At 40.2% G+C, this 22,665-nt stretch overlaps 1 protein-coding gene across 1 annotated transcript in view; it reads right to left on the bottom strand.

Moving 5' to 3' along the window:
* The window catches only part of LOC121964183 (ephrin type-B receptor 1-like), a 110,354-nt gene extending 93,245 nt beyond the window's left edge, over nt 1-17,109 (bottom strand). Inside the window, exon 1 of the mRNA XM_042514399.2 lies at nt 16,773-17,109. Coding sequence (XP_042370333.2) covers nt 16,773-16,869 — 97 coding nt within the window. The 5' untranslated portion in view covers nt 16,870-17,109. The remainder of the gene's footprint in view (nt 1-16,772) is intronic.
* Between the last annotated feature and the right edge of the window lie 5,556 nt (nt 17,110-22,665).

Raw genomic sequence — 22,665 nt, 5'->3', positions numbered from 1 at the left:
CCATTATGTAACTGTTATGTTTGACAACTGAGACAAAAATCCTGCCAAAATAATAGTTACATATTTTATCAATGTCACCACTGCAGGGCAAGTTGTATTTGTTGGTGAGATTGCTTTATTTTTAACAAAATGAATATCTGAATTTATTTACAGCTTGTTTACAGCTATGTGGCTCCTACTGCAGCTTCCATATCAGGTCAGGGCTGCCAAATAATTATTCCCATTCGTTTGTCATTTGTCTGGGAGGCTTCAGCAGCTTGGAAGAAATTATATTGAAAACAATGTGACATTTATTATGTGCTACATTGTTTTTTTCTTAAACTAAATTAGCATTTCAGCCGAAGTACGAGAAAGTTTGAGCCGCAGTGCATAGTGTGTCAAGTCATGAGCTGGTTTGGCAGGTGAACAACATGAGCTGGGTCACTTAAAAGAACTGGTCTTCTCATCACTAGTGCACGGAGTTGCCTCTGCAGGTTGAGAAGCTTGAGAGGCACCAATCGTATCTCCCGAAATGCAAGCTATTGGCTCAGGTGTTCATTCGTCTCATTAGGCTCCTAATTTCCAGGTGAAGGAGAAAAATCCTCCAACTCATAGCTTATGTTAAACCCTTTTTACAGCAAAATTAGTGTACCAAGGGTAGTCTAAATGGCAAAAAAATAAAGTGATAACCTAAAACAGCCTCCCGAACCATCCATCTCTATGGACATCAGTCCTGATGTCCATAGAGATGGATGATCAGTACCTCCTGAGGTACTGCTCTGAAAGACGTCAATCACTTTTAATACCTCGGCTCATGGATTGACTCAACAGAGCAGCACATTAAAGTAAGGAATCTAGCATGAAAGGCTCAGAACAGCATGGCCAGTGTATGGAAGCCCAACCTCTGCCAACATATCAAGCTCAGCTTCTTCTCTGCGACTACAGAGTCTGCGCGCCTTTATGGATGTGAATGCTGGGCCCTGAAGCCCACCCTGTAGAAGTCCCTGGACAGATGCTACATCAGAATGCTGAGCACAGTATCGAACATCAACCAGGGTGTGCACGTCACCATCAAGAGTCTATATGGAGAGCTGGCGAGGGTGAGCGTCAAAATAGCATCCAGGAGAGCGAAACTGGCCAGTAACTGCCAGAGACACTGGAAGCTCCCAGCCAGGACATCGTTCACAAGGACATCCCACATCAACATGCGTAGATGTCCTAAAAAAAAGATGCAGGAAAAGAAAGTAGAGGAGTAGTAGTCAGATAAATGAAGGATTGAGATGGCTGGACATGTCGATGAAAGGCCCGTCGATGGAGGGCTAGTCTGAGGACAACTGAATGATATGCAGCTTTGCCTTTGTTTTTTCCACTTTGTCACACTACTAAACGATAGAAAGCAGCATGGGGGCCAGTGAAAATGTTACTCTTTCAAACTCAGTGCAGACTAATTTTGAATGAAGTCTGGGCAATGCTTGGACAAAGACAGATGGTATATATAGTGGCCTGTCATTACATTAATGCTAGCAAAGTGTCTAAAATCAGCAAATCGTGTGTCGTATTTCCCATCACTGCAGATCAAAGTCGATCTAAGCTGGAGGCCATAAATACCTGTGACTACTGCAGAGTCATTTGTTCTGGGACTGAATACCTGTAACCTTGCTAATATCGATGCTATCACTTTGACATTTAGGATAAAACAGCAATATAGTTGCTATGGTAATGGATTATGTCCGACTTTTTAACCATCCCCTAACGTTAAAACTCAGCCAGGGAGGATGCCATTAATGTTTACATCTTGCACTGCGGAGGCAGGCCTCTCGTCCATGAGTAGATGCACAATTCCTTCTGCATTGTGATCCGTTTTTTCTGGCCTGTTAATGGACTGTATCACATCTGTATGATTGCATATGATGAAAGCTGCTACAGAAAATGATGAATTTAAAATTGGCATTAGTGGAGGCTGATGTGACTTTTTGACATTTTAAATGTGAGCTCACCATCATACCCAAGTCAATACACATACTTGTTGGTATAGCACTTGTGATGCTCCCTCAGGTGCATCCATCTGCACTGAGAGCTCCTGTTAGAGACAAATCTCAGAGTGAATGTCAACTCAACTTTTTTATAGAAAAAAAAAAAAAAAAAATTCTGCTGTGTTCATGTGGTGGCTGAAAAAGAGAATAAAATAAAACTATCATAACAAGGAATGTGCTGTGTTGTAATCACTTGGGTATTCTCTGCTCAAAACCACATGGGCTTGCGGAGTGCACCAAAGAGGTTGGTGCTCCAGTGAAGGAGATTTCACACAGACGATCAGGTACGTTTGCGTGTGTGTCTGTGTGTGTGTGTGTGTGTGTGTGTGTGTGTGTGTGTGTGTGTGTGTGTGTGTGTGTGTGTGTGTGTGTGTTTTCTCTAGGCCAGGACCTGAATAAAAAATTCATTTTCTCATTCTGAGGTGAAGAAATGGCTTACAGCTGAGAAGTGCCCAGGTGGACCACTGGCTTTAGGCACACAGTGTATTGTATGTTTGCAGTATAGCCGTATGTTTGCAATGTGAACATTGAATCTGGCTCATAATCAACAGGATGCTGCATGCCCTGAACCTCACATCTGTTCTCTCTAAGACCATTATTAAAGAATAACAATATAAGTGAAGGCCTCAAACAACTGTAGATGCTAATGGAAAGACTTTGCTGTTTTTTGCTTAGTTGTGTATACCTATGTATTATATCTTCATAGTTTAAATGCCACAGCAGTTGGAAATTACCAGTCTGGATTACAAACCTGCTAACAGCTCCTCAAACACTAAGAGCTTGTTAAAATGGCTCCCTTGTGGGAGGGACCTGACACTTATTGGCTATCTGCTCCATATATCAAACTGCAGAGGGCTAACCACTGAGTTCATCGTCTCTCTATTTATGTCTTTCTCTTTGCTTTAACTCATTTTCTATCCGCCTCCATCCCTCTTTTGCTCTCTCCATCTCTCAAGAGATTTGCTATCATAACTGATGTCACGCAGAGTAAAACTGTCAAACTAAAATTGCCCCTGTCGCTCCCCTGCCTGTCTGCTCTGCCCTGGTTTTTGCTTTGCCCCGTTGTGATGGAAAATTTAGAAAGGGGAATATGAAAGAAAAAGAAATGTAACCACAACAAAGCCAGAAATGTGGGGTCATGATACGTGCACTGCTCGAGCACATGACATTTTGCCAGACAAAAGTCGACACTTGGAGTACACGTGTTAGACCTGAACAATAATCTTTCTTTTTCCCGCGGTCAGATTCCTTCTGTTCCTGAGCAGAACTGCTGAATGCCCCGCTGCTCCTGCAGAGCAGCTTAGCAGCGGACAGAACAGAAGCCCGTGGCTGTAAAAGGCAGGTGTGGATGAAACCGAGCAAGTGTGAAGCTGCTGTAAAAGAGCACGGGCGCTTGGTCAACCTACCGTGAGTTGATAAAGTTTAAACTGAAATAGAAATACCAAGCAGTGTTAGCTTGTGCTCCGTGCATGTAGTAAGCCACAACTATGAACTAAAAATGGGTTGTTTTCTTTGGTATTACTATAAATCAAAAAGGAAAATGCTTTTACAACAATCAATTATTGATTTGGTCAAAAAGCCAAATTCTTTCTGACAGCTGCTAAAAAAATAACAACAATAATTAATTTATTGTGGTTTTAATAATCCGTTAATTTAGGTCATTTATCAAGAAATGTCAGACATCTGCGAGTTACAGCTTCTCAAATTTATTTTTACACTTTTCTCAGTTTTATCATTGATGCATTATTTTCATTTTTTTATTCCACTTGGCTGACATCACATCAAGTATTGAGCAATAGTAATGGACTTTTTTAAATGTTTTTTTTTGTTTTTTTGTTTGGTTTTTGGCTAAGTATCTAAAGGGAAGGTTTACAAATTTTTAGGCCATCTTAAAATAAGTTCCCATTTAAATATTAAAAGAGGTTTTCCTGTAACAAAATGCTGTGATTACTCCCTTTTACCAGCCTTAAAAAGATGACTTCCTTATGCACTTACATATGTAAGTGATGGGAATTTAAATCTAAAATCCTTCCTAAAAATGTATTTAATCACATCATTTTGTTACCATCCCACCACTGCGGCTCAACAGGATCCACAAAGAGGGATTTTAATACTAACACTGTTGTAATTTTAAAAAGATATCAACTTCTTGTCTGACTAAAATGTTGATGCCTCAGATACAACAACCTTTTTTTTAGAATGAGGGCTGTGACTTTGTCCTTCATAGTTACTCTAAACAAAAATGTTGACACACCTTTTTTCCCCCCATTTTTTTTGCATATTGAAGTCCAACATCTAAAACTTTCTAATTTACAAAAAAACACTTTTTCTCTCAAACATTGTTCACAAATTTGTTAAATTTGGTGTCAGTGAGGTTTTCTCTTTTTCCAACTGAATCCACACCCCTGACAGGTGTGGCACTTTAAGATGCAGATGTGCTGTGGGATGGTCACATAAAAGGCCACTCCAAAATGTGCAGTTTTATTGGCATCTTAAGGTCATTCATTCTGCATCAACAGGGGTAATGATTACAGCAAGCAAAACCTATTTCCTTTAAGTGCACCTATCTTAAGACTGACTTAAAAACTTGTGAACCAACACATTTATACCGTGTAACATCAGAACTGATTAAAATTTCTAATGAGGTATTTTCGACCCGCAACCTTTTCACGGTAAGTCAAATTCACTAATATGCGTTGTCTCTCTCATTATGTCCTCTCCCCCCTTTTCTTTTGCTTCAACAGTGACACAGTCCTTAATTCCAGCATGGCTATCTGTGAGACCATATGCCCACAGCAAGCACCCTGAAGAGGCTGGCAGAGGGCCCATTCTCAACCAGCAAATAAATAATGGGCCATTATGTTCAATCATGCTGAGCTATAAAGGTCTAAAGCTCAGAGCTGCAGTATGCAGTTTGCGGAAGGAAGAATGGAAAAGAACAGTAGAGAGGAGTGAACTGTAAGGGAGCTGTATGCGACATTCAGAGCGTTATCTGTAACTCAGTCTGAGCTGGGATTGTCTGCACACAGCTGTCAAAATGGACGTGTCTGAGTCGTCGGCTAGCAGCTTATAGTGCTAATAGCTCAAACAGTGCTAACTACAGGAGCAGTGCTGACAAAGCTAACATTACTACCTGGGGGCAGGCCAGTCGGAGCTACAATTCCACAATAACACTATCGATGTTATCAGCAGCAGATGCCACCGTATGAGCGCAGTGATCATTTAAATACACACACAAGGACTCACGTGTACTAATATGAATGCAAGGCCAGACCATCTACAACCAACAAATAGAGAGGCTCATTTTATAACACACAGGAGCATGACATGACTCTCTGCTCAGGACGCCATTACTCCACTATATCTTTACAGAGCAGATAGCTGGTTGCTGCTTTATTAATGCTTCGGATGTCATATAAAGCTCGTTTAATACTGCTGTCACACAACTAATAATTGCTCAACAGCAAAGACTATTCATAAGTTATATTACTCTTTACATTAATTGGCCCAGCACCATTAACAATGCTTTTTAACAACCCCTAAGCCCCTTACCCACACCTCACATGTTCTGTGTACAAATGTCAAACAATGTGCTTTAACTATTTGTCAGTCTGTGTTTTGGAGCTCGAGATGAGAGCAGCACATCCGGGTATTTTGACCTTGCATCATGTCTCAGGTCAGTCTCATTAAGATCGAGATCTCATTTTCAAGGGAGACCTGAGTATACAATAAAAACATAAAACAAACAATTAAAGTATACAATATCAGTCACTGTAACTATTTATTTATTTATTTATTTAATTCAAAATCATAAATTATAATAGAGCAATATAAAAAAAACAATGAGTCAATTCCCAACTTTGGAGAAGAAAATTAGAGACTGCTTTGTTGTAAGTGTTTGACTTGAAACTTTTAGGCTTATTGACACTACTTTTTCCATTTTTGTTTCAGCAGCACCTTAACAGTGCTTGTTTTCATCCAAAGGGCATAGTTGTTCTGAAGACAGGGAAGTGACATACTTTCATGAATGACCATCAACAGCCAGCTTGTCACAAAACACTTAAAATTAGCCCCAGAGACTGCACACAGCACTTCAGAGGGTCCGTCCCTACAGAGACGCGTAAGGGGCTATAAACACGTTTCAGCTCTGAACAAAAGCTGTCACTATTGTTTAGAGGTTAAAAAGCAACATGTAAATTACACAATTTGAGTTACCAAGAAAAGCATTGTCTCTCTAACTGCCTCCCAACACCCCTAGCTGAGCTAACACATCCCTGACCAATCTGTCCACTGACCATAAAGAGAAAAAACCCAACATCAAACTCAAACAAATCCATCCCCAAAACAAAAGCTTTTCTGAGAATTACTGGGATTAGCATCTACTACCTTAACTGAATTTTAGACCGTCATCTCTTACACTACTCATTGCATGAAAACACAATCACAAAACTTTAAAAAACATAAACTTTTTTTCTTTTAAAAAAGCAGCAAAAGAACAAGCAATCTAAATTTGTCACCTTGGGCTTAGGGAGCATGATAGGTAGTTTACAATATATTCTTACATTTTATAAAGTAAGCGATTGATCAATGATTTGATAGAATAAACAATAATGAAAAACATAGTTAGTTCCAGCTCTAATATAATCATGCTTCTGTGTTCAAACCAGCTTTGGCCTCATTAATAGTGGATACAGCTGTTTTATTCATGTTTAAAAAAGAGTTTAACATTTTCATATTGCATGCCAGCACTGCCCAAGAATACACAAGAACCATGTTTCTTAGGTGGCATAATGGCACTGTGCAATCACTACAGGAAAACTAACAAATGCAATCTGAGGCCATCTTTGCTTTGTTTTTTGTTTTTCTGCATTTAAAAGCAGTGAATGCATATTTCAAATTTTCTCGCTTCCTATTTTCTCTTCTCTACAGCCGGCAGGTAAAGGAATCAGAAAGAAGCCTGAGGTCAAGATAAAATAAAGGTTTTTAATAGTGAAGTCTACCGCAACAGTGACAAGAAATTATTTCGCCTTTGCCTGAAACAAAGGGTAATTGATGCTGTCGCTTACCTTGCATGTTGAAAGAGAGACGACAGAACAACTCAAGGAGCATGCCATTGCCTTCTGTCTAATACAGCAGTGTATTGATGTGACTGTTTGAGCTGCAAATTAGTTGAAGTGACAGCATAATGGACCCAAGTGAAAGGAAAGGGAGAATTTTAGTTGAAAACAAAGGATTCTTTCATTCTTTTTACAAGTATGCCCACCAGTGCTCTGTATCAATTATAGTTTCATATCAAGGAAATATAATCTATTTAGCCTGGTTTGTTATGCAAATAACCTGAAGAGCTTGTGTGATGAAGTGTTATAATGTGCAAGCCTTCTGCTTCTCTCTGCTGCTGAAATCAATTTATGCTTTTTTAAACATGTCAGGGATGGCAGCTGTGGAGGAGAAATAGTGATTGTAGTTAAATGTTTGTAATAAAGGTGCTTTAGATGCTGATAGACTGTTGTTGATATGAACAGTATGTTCACTGAGCAGGTTGTATACAGCGGGGACAGCTCGTCTTGTTTCACAGCACTTTCCAGATGCCTATAAGCCTTTAGTATTCCCCTCAGAGGTCAGACACCAGCACGGATTTTCCATGTCAGGCTTAGAGCTGCTCTAATCCCTTCAGCTCTTCTGAGAGTTTTAGTGTCTCTCAGCTCATTGTTTTGGTTCTGTTTTGGTCTTCTTCAGCAAAAAGCCCTGATAAACTTTTATGTTTTACAACATAAAACTAGATATATCGCCACGTGGTTGTTGCACTTACATTTTACTTCCACGTCTGTGAAAACGTGGATGCTTCACACACATCTACCCCCAGCAGCACAGATCATGCAATCAGCACAGTTTAGGGGTGGGCACTAAAAGATCTTGAGCTATGTCCGAAAACACATTTTATAAGATCATCATGACCTTATTTCTGACCTTAGACCACCAGTTTCTAATCAGTTTATTCTTGATACACGAAAATGAGACAGATGCAAGGTCACCATGACCTTGACCTTTGACCACCAAAATCTCATCAACTCATCCTTGAGTCAAATGTTTGTGCCAAATTTTAAGAAATTTCCTTAGCGGTTTTCTTGAAATATTACGCACACAAGAATGAGACAGACAAGGTCACAGGGACCTTGACCTTTGAGCACTTATGACCACTAAAATCTACTCAGCTCATTGTTGAGTCCAAGTGAATGGTTGTGTCAAATTTGAACAAATTCCTCAAGGCTAAGATATCGCATTCACAAGAATCTGTCGAACAGCCGGACAGATGGACCAAAAACATAATAAGTCAGTGAATACCCCACTTGTGAATGTTTAAAATTTTTTGTTTTAAAAAAGACAGATGCTAAAAAGTGGCCAATTGAGGCTACAGAACGTCATGGCGCCGAACAGGGCTTTACAGCCTTGTGGTGATGACGTTTAAGTCATGCAATTGGATTTAGGTCTTTTACAGCCTAACATTAGCTTTTTACTTTTGGCAAATTGCATTTACGCTTCAAAGATCATAAAAGCGGTGTTTATTTGTGAAGATTATATTGCTGAACAAAACAATCACCATAAACATTTGTTTGCCATAGAGCTTATTTTCAGTAATAATCCAAAATCCAATGGGAAAATCCGATAAGCTTTTTGATGAGGGAACCCAGAAGACACCAACATCCATGTTGGCCTACAAATAAACATAATCCCTACACCACTCTATTTCCCTCAGGAGGTGGTAGAGATCAAAAGGGAGCTAAAAGAATAGCAAACATTGGACTTAAATTCATCCGGTAGACAGAACTCTGTGCTATGGTTAACTGGTGCATTGTTTGTCTTTATGGATCAATTAAAGAATCTAAAGTTTTACATTACAGTTTAAAGAAAGAATGTAATATTTAAAGTTATAATATCTATAAAGTATTGCTGTGCATGGGCATCTTGGCATCCTGGACTAATTTACAATACTACATGCACAAAATGCCAACTTGGATCTGTGTATATATTGTATGAAAGTAGTTCAGTTACATGACATTGGTTTTGTTACAGCCAGAACTATAGATTTGAGATTTGCCTTGAGGACTTAGCTGCTACAAGAAGTTTACTTTTCAACTTACACATTTTGAATTTACTAAAACAATAAAATATGAATAAGACTGTGTCAGCCTGGCCATGCATAGCCAAAACAGCCTGAATATTTGATTATTTGGCCTTTGCATTGCATGGACTGTGTTGAAGCACTGTGAATATCACGTTGAATAGAAAATGTTCAAATGCTGTGCAACTTCAAAGGACTCAGAGATGTAAAAGGCTTGCATCTCGACTTCTGATTTCCAAATGAAGACTTGGTTGACCTGAGGCGGAGAAACACTAAACCAACATCAGATCCAGACACACCAAACCTATGTTAAAGAACTAGTGACAACAAAGGTCGACTGTGCCGTGTGTCCCGAGCAAAAGATTGCTCTTGATCACACAGCAAAGACTACAGCCAGCGGTCAAACCAGCACTTACATTTTACACCTGCATGAGAGGAAATAACTCTCCAAACCAGGAGGCAGCGGTAGATTGTATTCGTCATTCAAAAAGGGAAAAAGGGGACCAACACTGCAAAGATGCTAGTTAGCCAGTTAGCACATCACAGCGCAACCAGATGTTGAAAGAACAAAGTCTATTTATCATATATTAGTGCCTAATAGCTCAATGGCCAAAACATGATCTTAATGATTTAAAACACATTCATTTATTTGTGGCGGCCTGCCACAATTAAAACATCTGCTGCAAAGTATTGATTTTTTATGTTTGGAGCTGGACCATCAACAAGAGCACTATTGGAATATAAATCCCTTTCTGTTTTCTGTTACTCACTGAACCACAGTCTCGGAGTGCAGAACATCCTCTAGGCAAAGAAGGAGCAGCATTCATTGCGCTGGGTCTAAAAGTTTGCATTCCCTCACCTCTTCAGCAGCTAATACTCTCATCAATCAATCTGATCAGATCAGCTGTGATCGGATGGACTGATCAGTTATGCACCCTGCAACTCAAACTTCACAAACTGCTGCTAAGCAGGAAAGAGTTCTTATAAAAAGTTCCACCTAGGTGCATTCACACACCGGGAAAGACGGGAAAGTTTGCCGACAAAAATACTCGAAAAAGTAGCTGCAACTTTTGTTACATTGTAAACTATTTTAGATCATGTTGCACAGAAAAGCTGCCAAAAGCATACATTTAAAAAACAAAAAGGTATTTTTCCCCAGTAACTGACATGACTCATCACAACAAGTTCTTCCCCGCATATAAGAAGAGGATTGTTGAGTCGTGTGAAAATTCACAGCCAAGGTGTGAAGATTCATAGTTAAGGATATACTTTCACACTAATAGAAGTTATTAAACACATCTCAGTAAACACTGAGCATGTTTTGGAAGAAATGACTTCCTGAACCACTGAAAACTGTGATATTAAAGTCTGATAGCCTGTGGGTATAGGGCAACATAGTATCTAATACCAGAATGACTGATCTGAAATTGCCTCTTGATGCCCAATTCGCCATGGGAAAAACAGCACCAAAGCCCAGGACTCTGAGAGTCACAGCAAAAGGTAAATATTCCCACAGGTTCCAAGGAAATTCATTCTGATACAATTTGAATGCATCATGGAAATAAATATTTCATACTGAAGGGAGGCCCTGAGGAAAAATTGACTGGGAAACACTGGAGTAAAAGCCTCAGGACCAGTGAGAAGGATCTTCTTCCAGGCTCCTACTTTTCCCCAGTTCAACTATCTGTCTGTCACATTGATAACCTGTCACCAGATGAATATAGCAACTGCATCTTTAAAACATGAGCTTGCAGAGCATGGTGCAGGGTACAGTCTGTGTGTGTATATAGTATATATATATGTGTGTGTGTGGTGGTAGTGCTGTGTACGTGCAATGTGTCATCTAAAGCAATAAGTATGTGACGGATTTCCCCGAGGAGATCATTTGTTCATCATTAGTTGCACACACACACTAACATCGAACAAAGTCACAAATTACTCCTTGTCATGTTAATAAAAGCATCTAAAAACAGGATCTGCAATGTTTAACCTTTAGCATTCCCACAGGATGACAGATGGGGCATGGCACGTATGTGTTTAGGCTCTGGGGAAAAGGCCCGAAATAGTTTACATGCAGGACCAGGAATGATATGTACAGTGCATATTTTATATGTGGCCATGCCTCAGTAGCACACGAATGCAGGATTTCTAAATTAGACTACAGTAACAGCTTTTGCATAAAAAAAAAGTCAAAAGAAATTAACTCCTCGACCTCTCGACACTCAACACTGACACAAATCAGCAAATTCAAGTGACAGAGCCTGCTGCTGACTGGGCGTTTGGTTCAGGCACAGATGACTTTGCCACCCCTCCCAAGGCTTGTTTGTGGGATATGTAGCACTTATACCCAACAATATCCGCTGGGTCAGGGTTTGCATTGACTTTCAAAATTACAGGGTCAAATGCTGGATTACTCTACTGCCTTTCGGCCTCTCTGAAAAGGTGTACGTCCTGCGGGAATGTAAAGGTCACTGTATTTGTGCAGCAATTTCAGGCTACATAGAAGACAGCAAACAGCTGTAGCAAGAGTGATGTATTCGTTTTACTTCTCTAGAGAGCAAACTTTTCCAGTATTTTAGCCCATATCTGCAAAGACTGCCTGACTTAGTGTTTTCAAAAAGCTGCTGATGGGTACTTTTGTAAACAACAGTTAAGATCAAGACAAAAACATTTCAAATCTAGCAACGTACTCACTTCATACAGAGCAGTCAGCAGGGTTTGGGGGAAAAAAAATCAAGAGAAACTAAAAACACAGAGAACGAGAAAACTGAAGCCTGACTGATGCTGTAGCAAATGGCAATATTAATGTTTAAGATTTGTAAATCTGTAATGATGCATCGACTGATGTTCATTTTTTGACATAAACACATCACATTTGAAATGCGTTTTGACCAAATAACTGAATGGGACTTGGAAGGAGCTACATGATATCCAAAGTTGATATTCTGGGATTTCCTGCGCATGGCTCTCATCTCTAACATTGCGAGCCAATATGGAGGAGTTGGAGCAGAAATGGCAGTGGCAAGCAGTGCTAGCCTCACTAATGGTCCAAACAGTGCTAACAGAGCTAAAAGCGGCATCAGATATGACGGAGCTAACAATTTTAGCGGTGGGAAAGGATGGGTGAGGCAGAAACGGTTTTGGTCTCATTGCTAATTTCGACATTCATGAAAATTGCATGAGGATTAATTTTATATAATCCATCCGTTAACATTTTTCAAGGCTTTAAGTTATGCATAATTAAGGGCGGGTCACTTTGAGTGACAGGCTGTCTGCTAATAATGTCCTTGGTTTCTCAGTAAGATCCAACCCCTCCTCGACAGCATCAGCCTCTTTGCCCAAAAAGAGGATGGTAGCAGCTACGGCCATTGTTTTCTACAGTCCCTGACTACAACACACACAGGGGAAGCGTGACTTCATTCTCCGCACTCTAAAACAAAATTCAGGGGTCCTATCACCACAGCCTAATTAAATGAATGGTTGCAGGATAAAAATTAAAGTTTATTGATCTAGATAAACCTTTAAAGTTGCCAACATAATTTTGATGAGCTGCACTTACATATTAATGTTGATAATTACATCAACTTAGTATTGTGTGAAATTTACACTCAAATGTGTGTGTTGTAGTTAGTTGCCAAACAACTATGACACATACAAACTGAGTATCTTTGGGGTTTGAAAGGATGTTTGGATATAACAAGGGTTAAGAAGACAGCGCCCTGGGATCTGGGAGATTAGAATTGGCATATTTCAGACAAGACATTACTCAGTTAATGAAAAAAAATCATCAGATTCATTGATAATGAACATATTTGTTAGTTGCGGCCCAGTATTTAACATTGATAAACATTAAGTGAAGTTGTGTGTTTTGGACAAGCCTGTTTTATGAACACACTGAGTTTTTGATTAGAGTTCAAATTGCCTGTCATACATAATTTATCATTATCTGTTAATCTGCACTTGATTTCACTTTGACTTTTTCCAATGACAGCTACAGGGAAGCTTTTCTCCAACCATTACACACAAAATTTAACAAGCCACCCAGTCCCTGAAGGACTCTCCAGGACCAATTCCTTAAAATTCAAGGACCAAACACACATAGTTTGAGACAAGGATCAGACTGAATACTGTTGTAACACTGAGCTTTTTTTATCATGAGAACTTGCAGGTTTACAGAAGCTCAAAGGTAAAGATTTAAATAATTCAAGCACTTTTAAAGAAGACTCATGTCTATTTTTTAAAAAAAACTTTCAAGGCCTTGATTTTTCCCTTCAAATTCACAAACTTTCAAAGATTTCAAGGCCCCACAGGAATCCAGCAACAGTTTTGACAAACAATTAATCATTTGTCATTTTCCAAGCAAATATTTAGTGGTTCTAGTTTCTCCGGTGCAAATGTTGAGCCTTTCTAAACTGTATTTCATCCATAAAATTTAAACAACAGCTATAGACGTTTGTGTTTTCATGAAGGCCATCGTTCTCCAACGCACTTGGCACAATGACAGAAGTTTCAGTTCTGCAACATCACCGCTAGATGCCACTAAATTCCTGCACACTGGACCTTTGACCAATCAAGAAAATAATCAGCAGCAGAGCATGAAAGCAGATCATGTTGGGCCAAAATGGGGGATTCTAGATGGAGAGCAAAGTGGATTTTTTTTTTTTTTTTTGGAAGCATCTACTCATCTTTAGTTCGATCCAACTCACACACCATAAGTTCAAAGCATTCCTTACCCAGAATGCATCTGTGTATTGTGCACATACACTATAATCTGTGAAATATTGGGTGCAGACAGCTCAACAATTTATTTTACTTTCATAATACTTTCATATTAAAACTGAGTAAGCGGTGAGTGATTTAAGTGGAGCGGGGTGACTCCAATCAAAAATGACTTTTCAAAGCATGACTTTAGCAGCTCTGTACTGCAGTTTCTTGCTACTTAAAGATCAACTTATACGCTGATACTAAAATATCTGTTAAAATCTAATATCAGCTATTCATATCAGCCCAGTATTGGCATGTATCGGTCAGGCTCTAGGAAAAAAAAGTCTGAAAGTTAACAGAGGAGAAGTGTGAAGGTGCACACAGAGCAGAGATAATAGCAGTGACTGTGTCAGCAGTGGGTCTATTTTACACCAACAGACTCAGATCAGCTTATATCAGTTCATTAAGTACCTACTTACCATGAAAAGGCCACCGTGACCACAAAACAACCCACCACCCACACTGTACCTATTTGTCTCACCGCTCCATCTTAACCTCCTATCTCTCTCTCTCTCTCTCCCACACACACACACACACACACACAGAGAGAGAGAGAGAGAGAGAGAGAGAGAGAGAGAGAGAGTTCTGTTTAATCAAAATAGACCTGCCCTTCAACACATTTACATGTCTCATAATGGGGGAGACTCACTACGGAGCACGTCATTACGCGCACCATTAAAACACAGCAGTAGACTAATCTAGCGCTTCTGTACGGGACAGCAGCAGCAGCAGGAGGAGGAGGAGGAACAGGAGGAGACGTGGTAGAGGACATGGGAGTGGAGGCTGAGAGAGGAATAGTGTAGGAGGAGCAGGAAAGCCAGTAAAAGGTTATGAAAAGAAAGCCAGAGACAAGGACAAGGACTTTGAAGATGTGGGAGAGGGGGGTCTTGGGGAGGAGCAGAGGTGGCAAGAGCAGTGGGAGCTGCTTGGGGAGGAGTAGCAGGAAGAACAGGAAGAAGAGATACTGGAGGGGATGCAGCAAGAGCGGTCTGTAAAGTGTAGGAGGGAGCAGCAGGTGGAGCAGGAACTAATCCACTAGGAGAAACAGCAGGAGATACACGGAGAGGAGAAGAAAAAGGCGCATGGAGGCCATGCTTGGGGAGGAAGTGATGCTTAAGGAAGAGCAGGAGTAGAATTTGATGCTGCAACTGGAGATGATGCTTGGAGAGGTGCAGCACCACCGAGACACATTTGGGGAGGAGAAGAGAAAGGAGCATGAGGTCATGTTTGAGAAGGAAAAGGAGGAACTTGGAGAGGTTGGCACAAGTGGGTGATGTTTTGGGATAATGAGGAGGAGTAACAATAGAGGGATCAATAATACTCAAAGAAGAGCAGCAGGAGGTAAAATTTGTGGAAAAAAATAGTGATTCTTGGGAAGGAGCAGCAGGACAGTCCGTAGGAAACGCTTGGAGAGGAGCAACAGGAGAAGCAGTAAGTAAGAGGAAAGAGCAGCGATGGTTGCTGTGAGACTGTAAGAGGAGCGGGGAAATCTACATAAAAAGGAAAAGAGCAGGAGTAGGATTTGATGCTTGGAGAGGAGGAGCAGGAGGTGATTCTTAGAAAGAAGCAGCAAGAACACAGAGATACTCGGGTAGATATGGCAGAAGGAGCAGTAGGTGATTGGCTTGGGGAGGAACAGCAGCAGATACAGCAGGCATTAAGAGAGCAGCAGGAGGTGATGCATGTGAAGGAGAAGGGGATGACTCTTGGTTGCATTGGGAGATGTAGCAAGAGGTCATGCTCTGTGAGGCGCAGCAAGAGAAACAGGAGGTGGCACCTGGAGAGAGGCAAAGGGGGAAGGCTATGTAATGTTTTGGGAGGAGTAGAAGGAGCAGCAGAAGTAAAATGTAGTATGTGGAGAGGAGCAGTGGCAGCTAAGGATGCATGGGGAGAAGCAGCAGCAGTTAACATGCTCAGAGAGGAGCAGCAGCAGCAGGTAATGGTGGAGGAGCAGGAGCTGGATCTGCATGAGGAGCAGCAGGAGCATCAGCAGGCAATGCTTTGGGAGAAGTAGCAGGAGATTGGCGAGGTGCAGCAGAAGACAGAAAGAAGAGTGGTGGGAGATGTCGCTTCAGGAGGAGAAACAGCAGGAGAAGAAGGAGGTGGAGGAGGAGAAGCAGGGGAGTTGGCAGCAAACTACATAGAGCGTCTGGGCACCTGTGAGCTATAATTATGATTCGCTTTGCTGCTGCAGGTGAGCAGCAGTAAGTGTGTTAATAGCACTACTACAGTGCACGGTCATGTTTGATACCAAACACCACACAACATATGATACAGCAGGACACTACAGAGTGCAATGGATTATGGGTGAATACTTGATCATTTAAACCTCTGATATCAAAATAATGTAATGCTATATGATTTAAAAAAAAAAAAAAAGAAAAAGAAAAAGAAAAACATGTTATTTCAAGCCTGCTAGGATTTTGCATGAATATCGTTGATATTGGAGAAACATTTTCAAAAGAGCATGAAGGAGCACAAAGCCTGCAGGTGACTTTCTCGCTAATTTCTTCATATGTGAGCTGTGACACATGAGCAGTGAGATGGTGTCTTTTCCCTCTAATAAGGCTCAGTTGCATTCCTTTACTGTTCAAAATGACATTGCTGAAAGGTAAATAACTCTCATATTTTACCTAAAACACACCCTGACGAACAAGAAACTTACTGGTAAACCCTACAGCTCTTAAAACACTTAAATATCTTCTAAGTTACTGTTGGAAAGCTTCATAGAGCTCTACGCAAAGTTAAACTGTCAGTGTGTAAGAATATTACAGGGATAATAAAAAGCAGGTCAGTTGACAGGAGCTTTTAGCACATGAAGCTTTCCCCCTGCACCACCGGAACACTGAAAAATGTCCCCCAATTTGCAATCCTACCTTCAACTGCGCACACCGAAGTAATCACACAGAGAAGCACCGCAGCCCAAGTGGCCCGCATGGCCACAGTGACTCCCCGTCTGTCCGCTCCCATCATCCGGCTGACAGTCAGGAACAAAATCCCACAGAAACACGCTGTATTCCTCTGGTAAACAGTCACATCTCAGCACTTCAGTATGTGTGTGTATGTGTGTGTGTGTGTGTATGTGCTGCACCGGCAGAGTCAGCGGGGACTGAAGCGGATACACTGCTGGTGGATCTCCGCTCTCTCGCCTCTCACACCTTTCCGTCCAATCACGAGAGGGGATGGCGGATCGTAAACCAATCACCCGTTCTTTTCCACCTGACCCAAGCTGAATGCCCAATGGTCAGGTCTCCCTCCGCCCGCCCCGGCAGAGTGGGTAGTGTGACGGGACAGCGACACCTAGCGGCCATACTGCAGTACAGCAACTCAATTGTTATTTTTAGAGGGTCTGGTGCTGATCCCCTCAGGGACACGTGTGGGTGTGAAGGGCTCGTGCCTCTTAACCCTCTGAAACCTGGATAGACATCGCTTTTCTTTTTTCTACATCCAGTTGCCTTTTGCAAGTATTTAAACCTCTGAAATATGAGCAAATTGGTTTGATGTATTTCAAAAACATGGGTTGAAAGACATTTAGCAGTTTGACAAGAATTGTACTGCAAAACGCAAGAATTTTGTTAAAGCTGAAAAAGAGAGGAAGGGGGGATTTAATTTAATTTATAACTATTATTTATAAATTTAAAGTTATGTTACAAAAAATATAATTTTTTATTTTATTGTAATTTTGCACTTATTTTCCAGGCTACTTCCTTGTTTGTTCTCTGTCCCCTTTTTTTTTTTTTTTTGCTATTTTGTTGGCGATTTTAATATAATCTTTTACTCTTTTCTTGTGTAGAATTTTTGGGTCGTTTCTTGTTATGTTGCTTTTTACCATTTTGCGTGTATTTGAATGAAATCAAGCCAATTTGGTAAGTTTCAAACGGTTAATGACAGAAATGGAAGGAGTTTTTGGAATTTTTAAGTATTGCGCAAAAATATTATTTGTAAGTTCTAAACATAAAAAATCCCATCACATAATTTTTTACTGATGAGGTGCTCTGATCTCCAAAATATTTCTACTCTACTGACTTTGTCCCAAGTAAATAGCTATCTTCATAGTCTTTCTCTTGGCTGCCTCTATCATCTGCAGCAGCGCTGTTTAAATATACTGTATTATAGTGCACTAATCTGCAGTCAACAGAGAATGTCAAAATAAAGGCATATCCTAAAGATGATGATATGGATTGACGTTTTCACTTTTGCATTGATCATTGAATCAATATGTTGATTCAGATCGATAGATCATCACACCCCTAGTTTTCAGCATTTATTGTGATCGGGAAGTCACATTATTAATTAATGTTCTGTTAACTGAGACTGTTAAGAAACCAGCAATAACCTCAACAACTTCCAGATACGGGCGAGATAGAAAATTCGTGGTGTGCTGGGAAAAGACTTGTGTGACAAGTCTAAGATTTGGTGAAATCACTAAACTTGAGCAATGCAAAATCTGACTTCAAATGAATCAACAAGTGTTTCAGCAGTCTTTCAGCCTGGTGATGCAGCTGATCGATATAATTTTACATAAAATGACTTGATTTTGCTAAGTGCACACTCCCACTGGTGTCTTCTGTTTTTCTGGCTAAGAGGTATGGTGAGGTCATCAAAATTCATCTGCCAATAAAGTGATGAAAGTGTAAATTGTTCCACCCCAACAGGTCCATCAAAAGTTTTTAGGAGAATGGGTCAATTAAATATGTACATGACCTTAAGATCCCAAAAAAGAGGTCTTATGGGAAAAATTAATGACCTAAACACCTGTGCAGATGTAACCTATCATGTCTATGCAAGGTGGTGGTTGAAGCGAAAGAGAATGTGTCCAGAAATCACTCCCAAAGCCAGACACTGCTACACTAAGCATCTTTACTGCTTTTTGTAGATTTTTAGAATTTATTCTTTGGATTCTTTCAGCAATACTGTAGGTTTCTGGTTTACTGTTCATATTGACCATGCACATTAAAGTCTGTACAGACATTTGTTTCACCTACACACCTTTTCACTTATTCTGACTAAAAAGGCCTCCTCTCAGAACAGTGTGCGCAGGCTGTCGGATTGACTTCAGTTCCTTTTGCATTACCTGTTTGATTGTGACAGCTTACACCTTAATCATTCTAAGAGGCCTTTTGCACAGCAGATACTGGTAAGCAAGATAAACAGGTGTATATCCCGACATTAATCACGGCTGCAGTCTATTTAGCTTTACCTTTGATTACCTCAACACAGCGGCCTAATCAGTCAAGGTGAGTGAAAACACCTGTGTGGGTGTGCTGGGTCTTTAATTAGGTAACCTCCCAATCTCTCTGTGAGCATTTAACTCTTTAAAACCTAAAAAGACATTTCTGTTCTCGCACAGTGTCAGACGCCTCAAGCAATTTTTTAAACCTTTGAAATGGGATCTCTTTCAAAAACATGGAAAAAGGCAATCAACAACTTGGTATAAATTGTCCCATAAAACTGCAAAAAAATATCAAAAGGGAATTTAAAAATGACTTAAAAAAGAGAGAAAAAACAAAGAAAGAAATGTATTAAATGACGAGGGAAAAATATCTAGAATAAAAAAAATATGTTTTTGTTTTGCCGCTTCTCTTTCCTTTTTTTGGGTCACTTCTTCTTCCCATGTTTTTGAAAGAAATCAGTTAAATTAATCAGAAAAAAAAGACAAAAACAAAACAAAGAAAGTTTTTGATTACAATAATTTTGAGACATAACATTTGGACTTCCCTTGAATGGGGCCTCTTTTTGAAAGTGACTCCCCAAAAAGATCTATCAATACACTCAGTACATGCTCATATCTATGAAATATTGAATTCCTTTTGCAGTCAGTAAAAATTCTTCATTTTTCCAGTATCCTGCAGGCAGAACAGTGGATGGAGGAAAAAGATTAATTACCTAAAGGCAGCATAATTTCCTCCTTGGTGACATTAAATAAAGTTTATTTGCAGTACGTTACATTCATTCTGTCACAACTCCCCCACCATCATGTCATCTTACACAAAAAAAAAGTTTTCAATGGGTTTCCACACAATGGGGATTTTAAATTTGGGAGAAAATAGAGCATCTGTATCAAAATGATGCTCAGTACTGGCAGAGTAGAGGCATTGGAATTGTTATGAGGATAGAAAAAGTTGGACAGATGCATCCCTAGTAGCAGTACTATGGAAAAAGTGAAAAAGAAATACGAAAAAAAGTTTTTTTGGCCAACAACAATCTGAAAGTTTTAATGACAACTGCAGTTTGAAAACTTAGATACATCTCAGCCCCCAATGGCCTTGGATCAATTTACTCTTGAAGTTTCTGTCCTTTCTCCCGCCTCCTTCATCTCATGCAGCTTCCTGTCTCTTCCTCTGTCTGTATAAAGGGGAAAAAGCTGCTTGACAACATGACAGTGCAGATCATTGCTGTGACACCGCATTTTTCCCGGCCCTGGAAGTCAATTTGCAGTTTCTCAACATGACATTTAACTTGTCAGTAGCTTTCATGACACCACACCATGTACCACTATGACAATCACCTTTATTCAGTGGCTCTTGCGTCCTTGTACACATTATCTTAAAGAGTTCTGTGTTAGTGAAAAGCAGACAAAGAGATGGGGATGCTTCTTATCTTAAAGCCAGCAGTTGGGGGCATTTGAAAGCAGTCACATCTTCAAAAAAACACATTAGCACTGAGTCTGTTTCTTCATAAACCACAGGTGGAGACCCAAAAATCGATTATAGTCCTGCTGTCTGCCACAGAAGCACAACAATTATGTTTAAGCTGTCCCTAGAGTTAAGTTACATTTTTGGAATTTGTGCAGCAAGAGTTATGGCACCTTTTGTAAAAAGATATCTCTCACCCGCGGGACTCGACATGGTGGTCATGGACAGACAGCTCAGCTCAGAGAGATGGGCATCGATTAATCTTCTTCATGTCTAGACAAGTAAAATCAACAGCGTGGTAGACTGTGGCTGCTACACGTGCCCTCCCACATCTCAGTGAAACTGAAAGCTCAGATTCTTCCGTCACATCATTCACAATTACAGAATGAGACACATTTTAAGGGAAAAGACACGTGATGTAGAAAAAGGACAGATGTTCAGATCAGGTCTGCTCAGCCACAGATAGTCAAGATGCTGAGAAATGAAATGTGAGCCCTGTACACTGAAACATTCACGACTTTTCCATCATTTAAAGACAGAAACTTGTGAAGTGAACTCTTTGTGTTTGTGCCCGCTGCTCTGCTTCATATGCATCAGGAGAATAAATCATTCATTAACTCCAAACCCCCTGACTGGTGCAGGATTGTCATCCCCACACACAGCACATGGCCCCGTTTTTCTCCAGCAGGGCAATGTGAGGCTTTTCGGTGCCTGGTACCAAGACTTATATCTTTATTTATAGCTGTAGTGCAGCTGGCAAGTTGAGTTTTTCAAGAAAAACAAAGTCATTAGAATCCGTCCTTCGTGGAACATGAATCACCGTTATGTAATAACAATGACAGTCCAGCTTACTTAAAGTAGAAGTCCATGGTACAGGTTGGCAGCCTGAAAAGCATTTAAAGCACCCTGAACATTCGTCATCAGGATATCAAGATACCATGTTGAAGACTTTTTATTAACTTGCAATCAGAGTGCCTGCTGCTTTTCAGACTTCCAAGCTATACCATGAACTTCAACATTAAGTAAACTGGAAAGTAATTGTTGTTGTTTTTTTTATTATTATCTCACTGCTTGGCCTAACCTGGAGGAGAACATGACTTTTTACCATCACCAATGCATATTGTCTTGGCTGATGTGGTAAACCATCCAGAGAATGGTAAAAAAAACGAAGCTGCACAGGCAGAGGTATGCCAACTTTTAGTCCCTAGTATGAGTCAAGGTCCATAAACACCAGATACTACATTTGCTGTAGTAAAACTTGGTAGAATGTTTAAACTTCCCTTTCAGTTAAAAAGACACATTTTTCAAACATGATGGCCCAGTTTATAACCTTTCTGTTCTAATTTTTTTTGCCTCCACTACCAAGCTGATGACTTCCCAATGACATCTTATTTTCTTGAGCTTCAGAAAGCTCCATCCAGCAGCTCAGACACCAGAGGAAAATGTTGGTATTGTATATTACTGCAGAGAAAAAAAGTGATGTAGTATATTGTCATGTGGAGGTGGAGGGGACGGTGGAGTGTGTGACACCAAGGCAAGATGACTGCTATGCTGCAGACCACTGCAGACCAATGTTCGAGAACAGCTAGCCTAATAACAAAGCTGGCTGTGATTTAGAGAATCACTGGTGTGTTTTTCCAGCTTTTTTTTCTGCACAAAACATGGGTATTTTGTAATGACCAGCAGTTTTCCAGCGGTTGTTTTTTACAGACATTACTGCTTTTACTGTGCCCCAAAAACCATGCATTTTAAGAAAGCTGCAACCTCGGAGCTGAAAAATTAAGCCAACACGGTAGTGCCAAAAACTGCAGTTCGCTGAATGGCCACTTGAAGCTGACTCCAGAAGCAATTCAATCCCATAGACCCCCATGTTACAATGTCCAACTTTACAGCAAAATCAACATGTTTACAGCCTGGTACAACAAACGGTAATGATCTCTAGCTTCAATCTTGTCCAAATGTAGTCACTTATGGCTAAAAAAAGCAAGATCGCAACGGCAAAAATGCCAAACCCAAGGCTTCAAAACCAATGACCGACATCACAGCACTTATGTCCATTATTTTTTGTTGAAAAACACCATTTAAAAATATTTGTGAGATAAAAACGTGCAATTGTAACTTATCAGTGGTTTGC

This window comes from Plectropomus leopardus, chromosome 5 (genome assembly GCF_026936395.1).
Source record: "Plectropomus leopardus strain MGB_pleo_1.0 chromosome 5, ASM2693639v1, whole genome shotgun sequence".
In the NCBI taxonomy this organism is placed as follows: domain Eukaryota; kingdom Metazoa; phylum Chordata; class Actinopteri; order Perciformes; family Serranidae; genus Plectropomus; species Plectropomus leopardus.
Note: the sequence above shows the minus strand (reverse complement) of the source record. Positions and strands in the feature narration are given on the sequence as shown.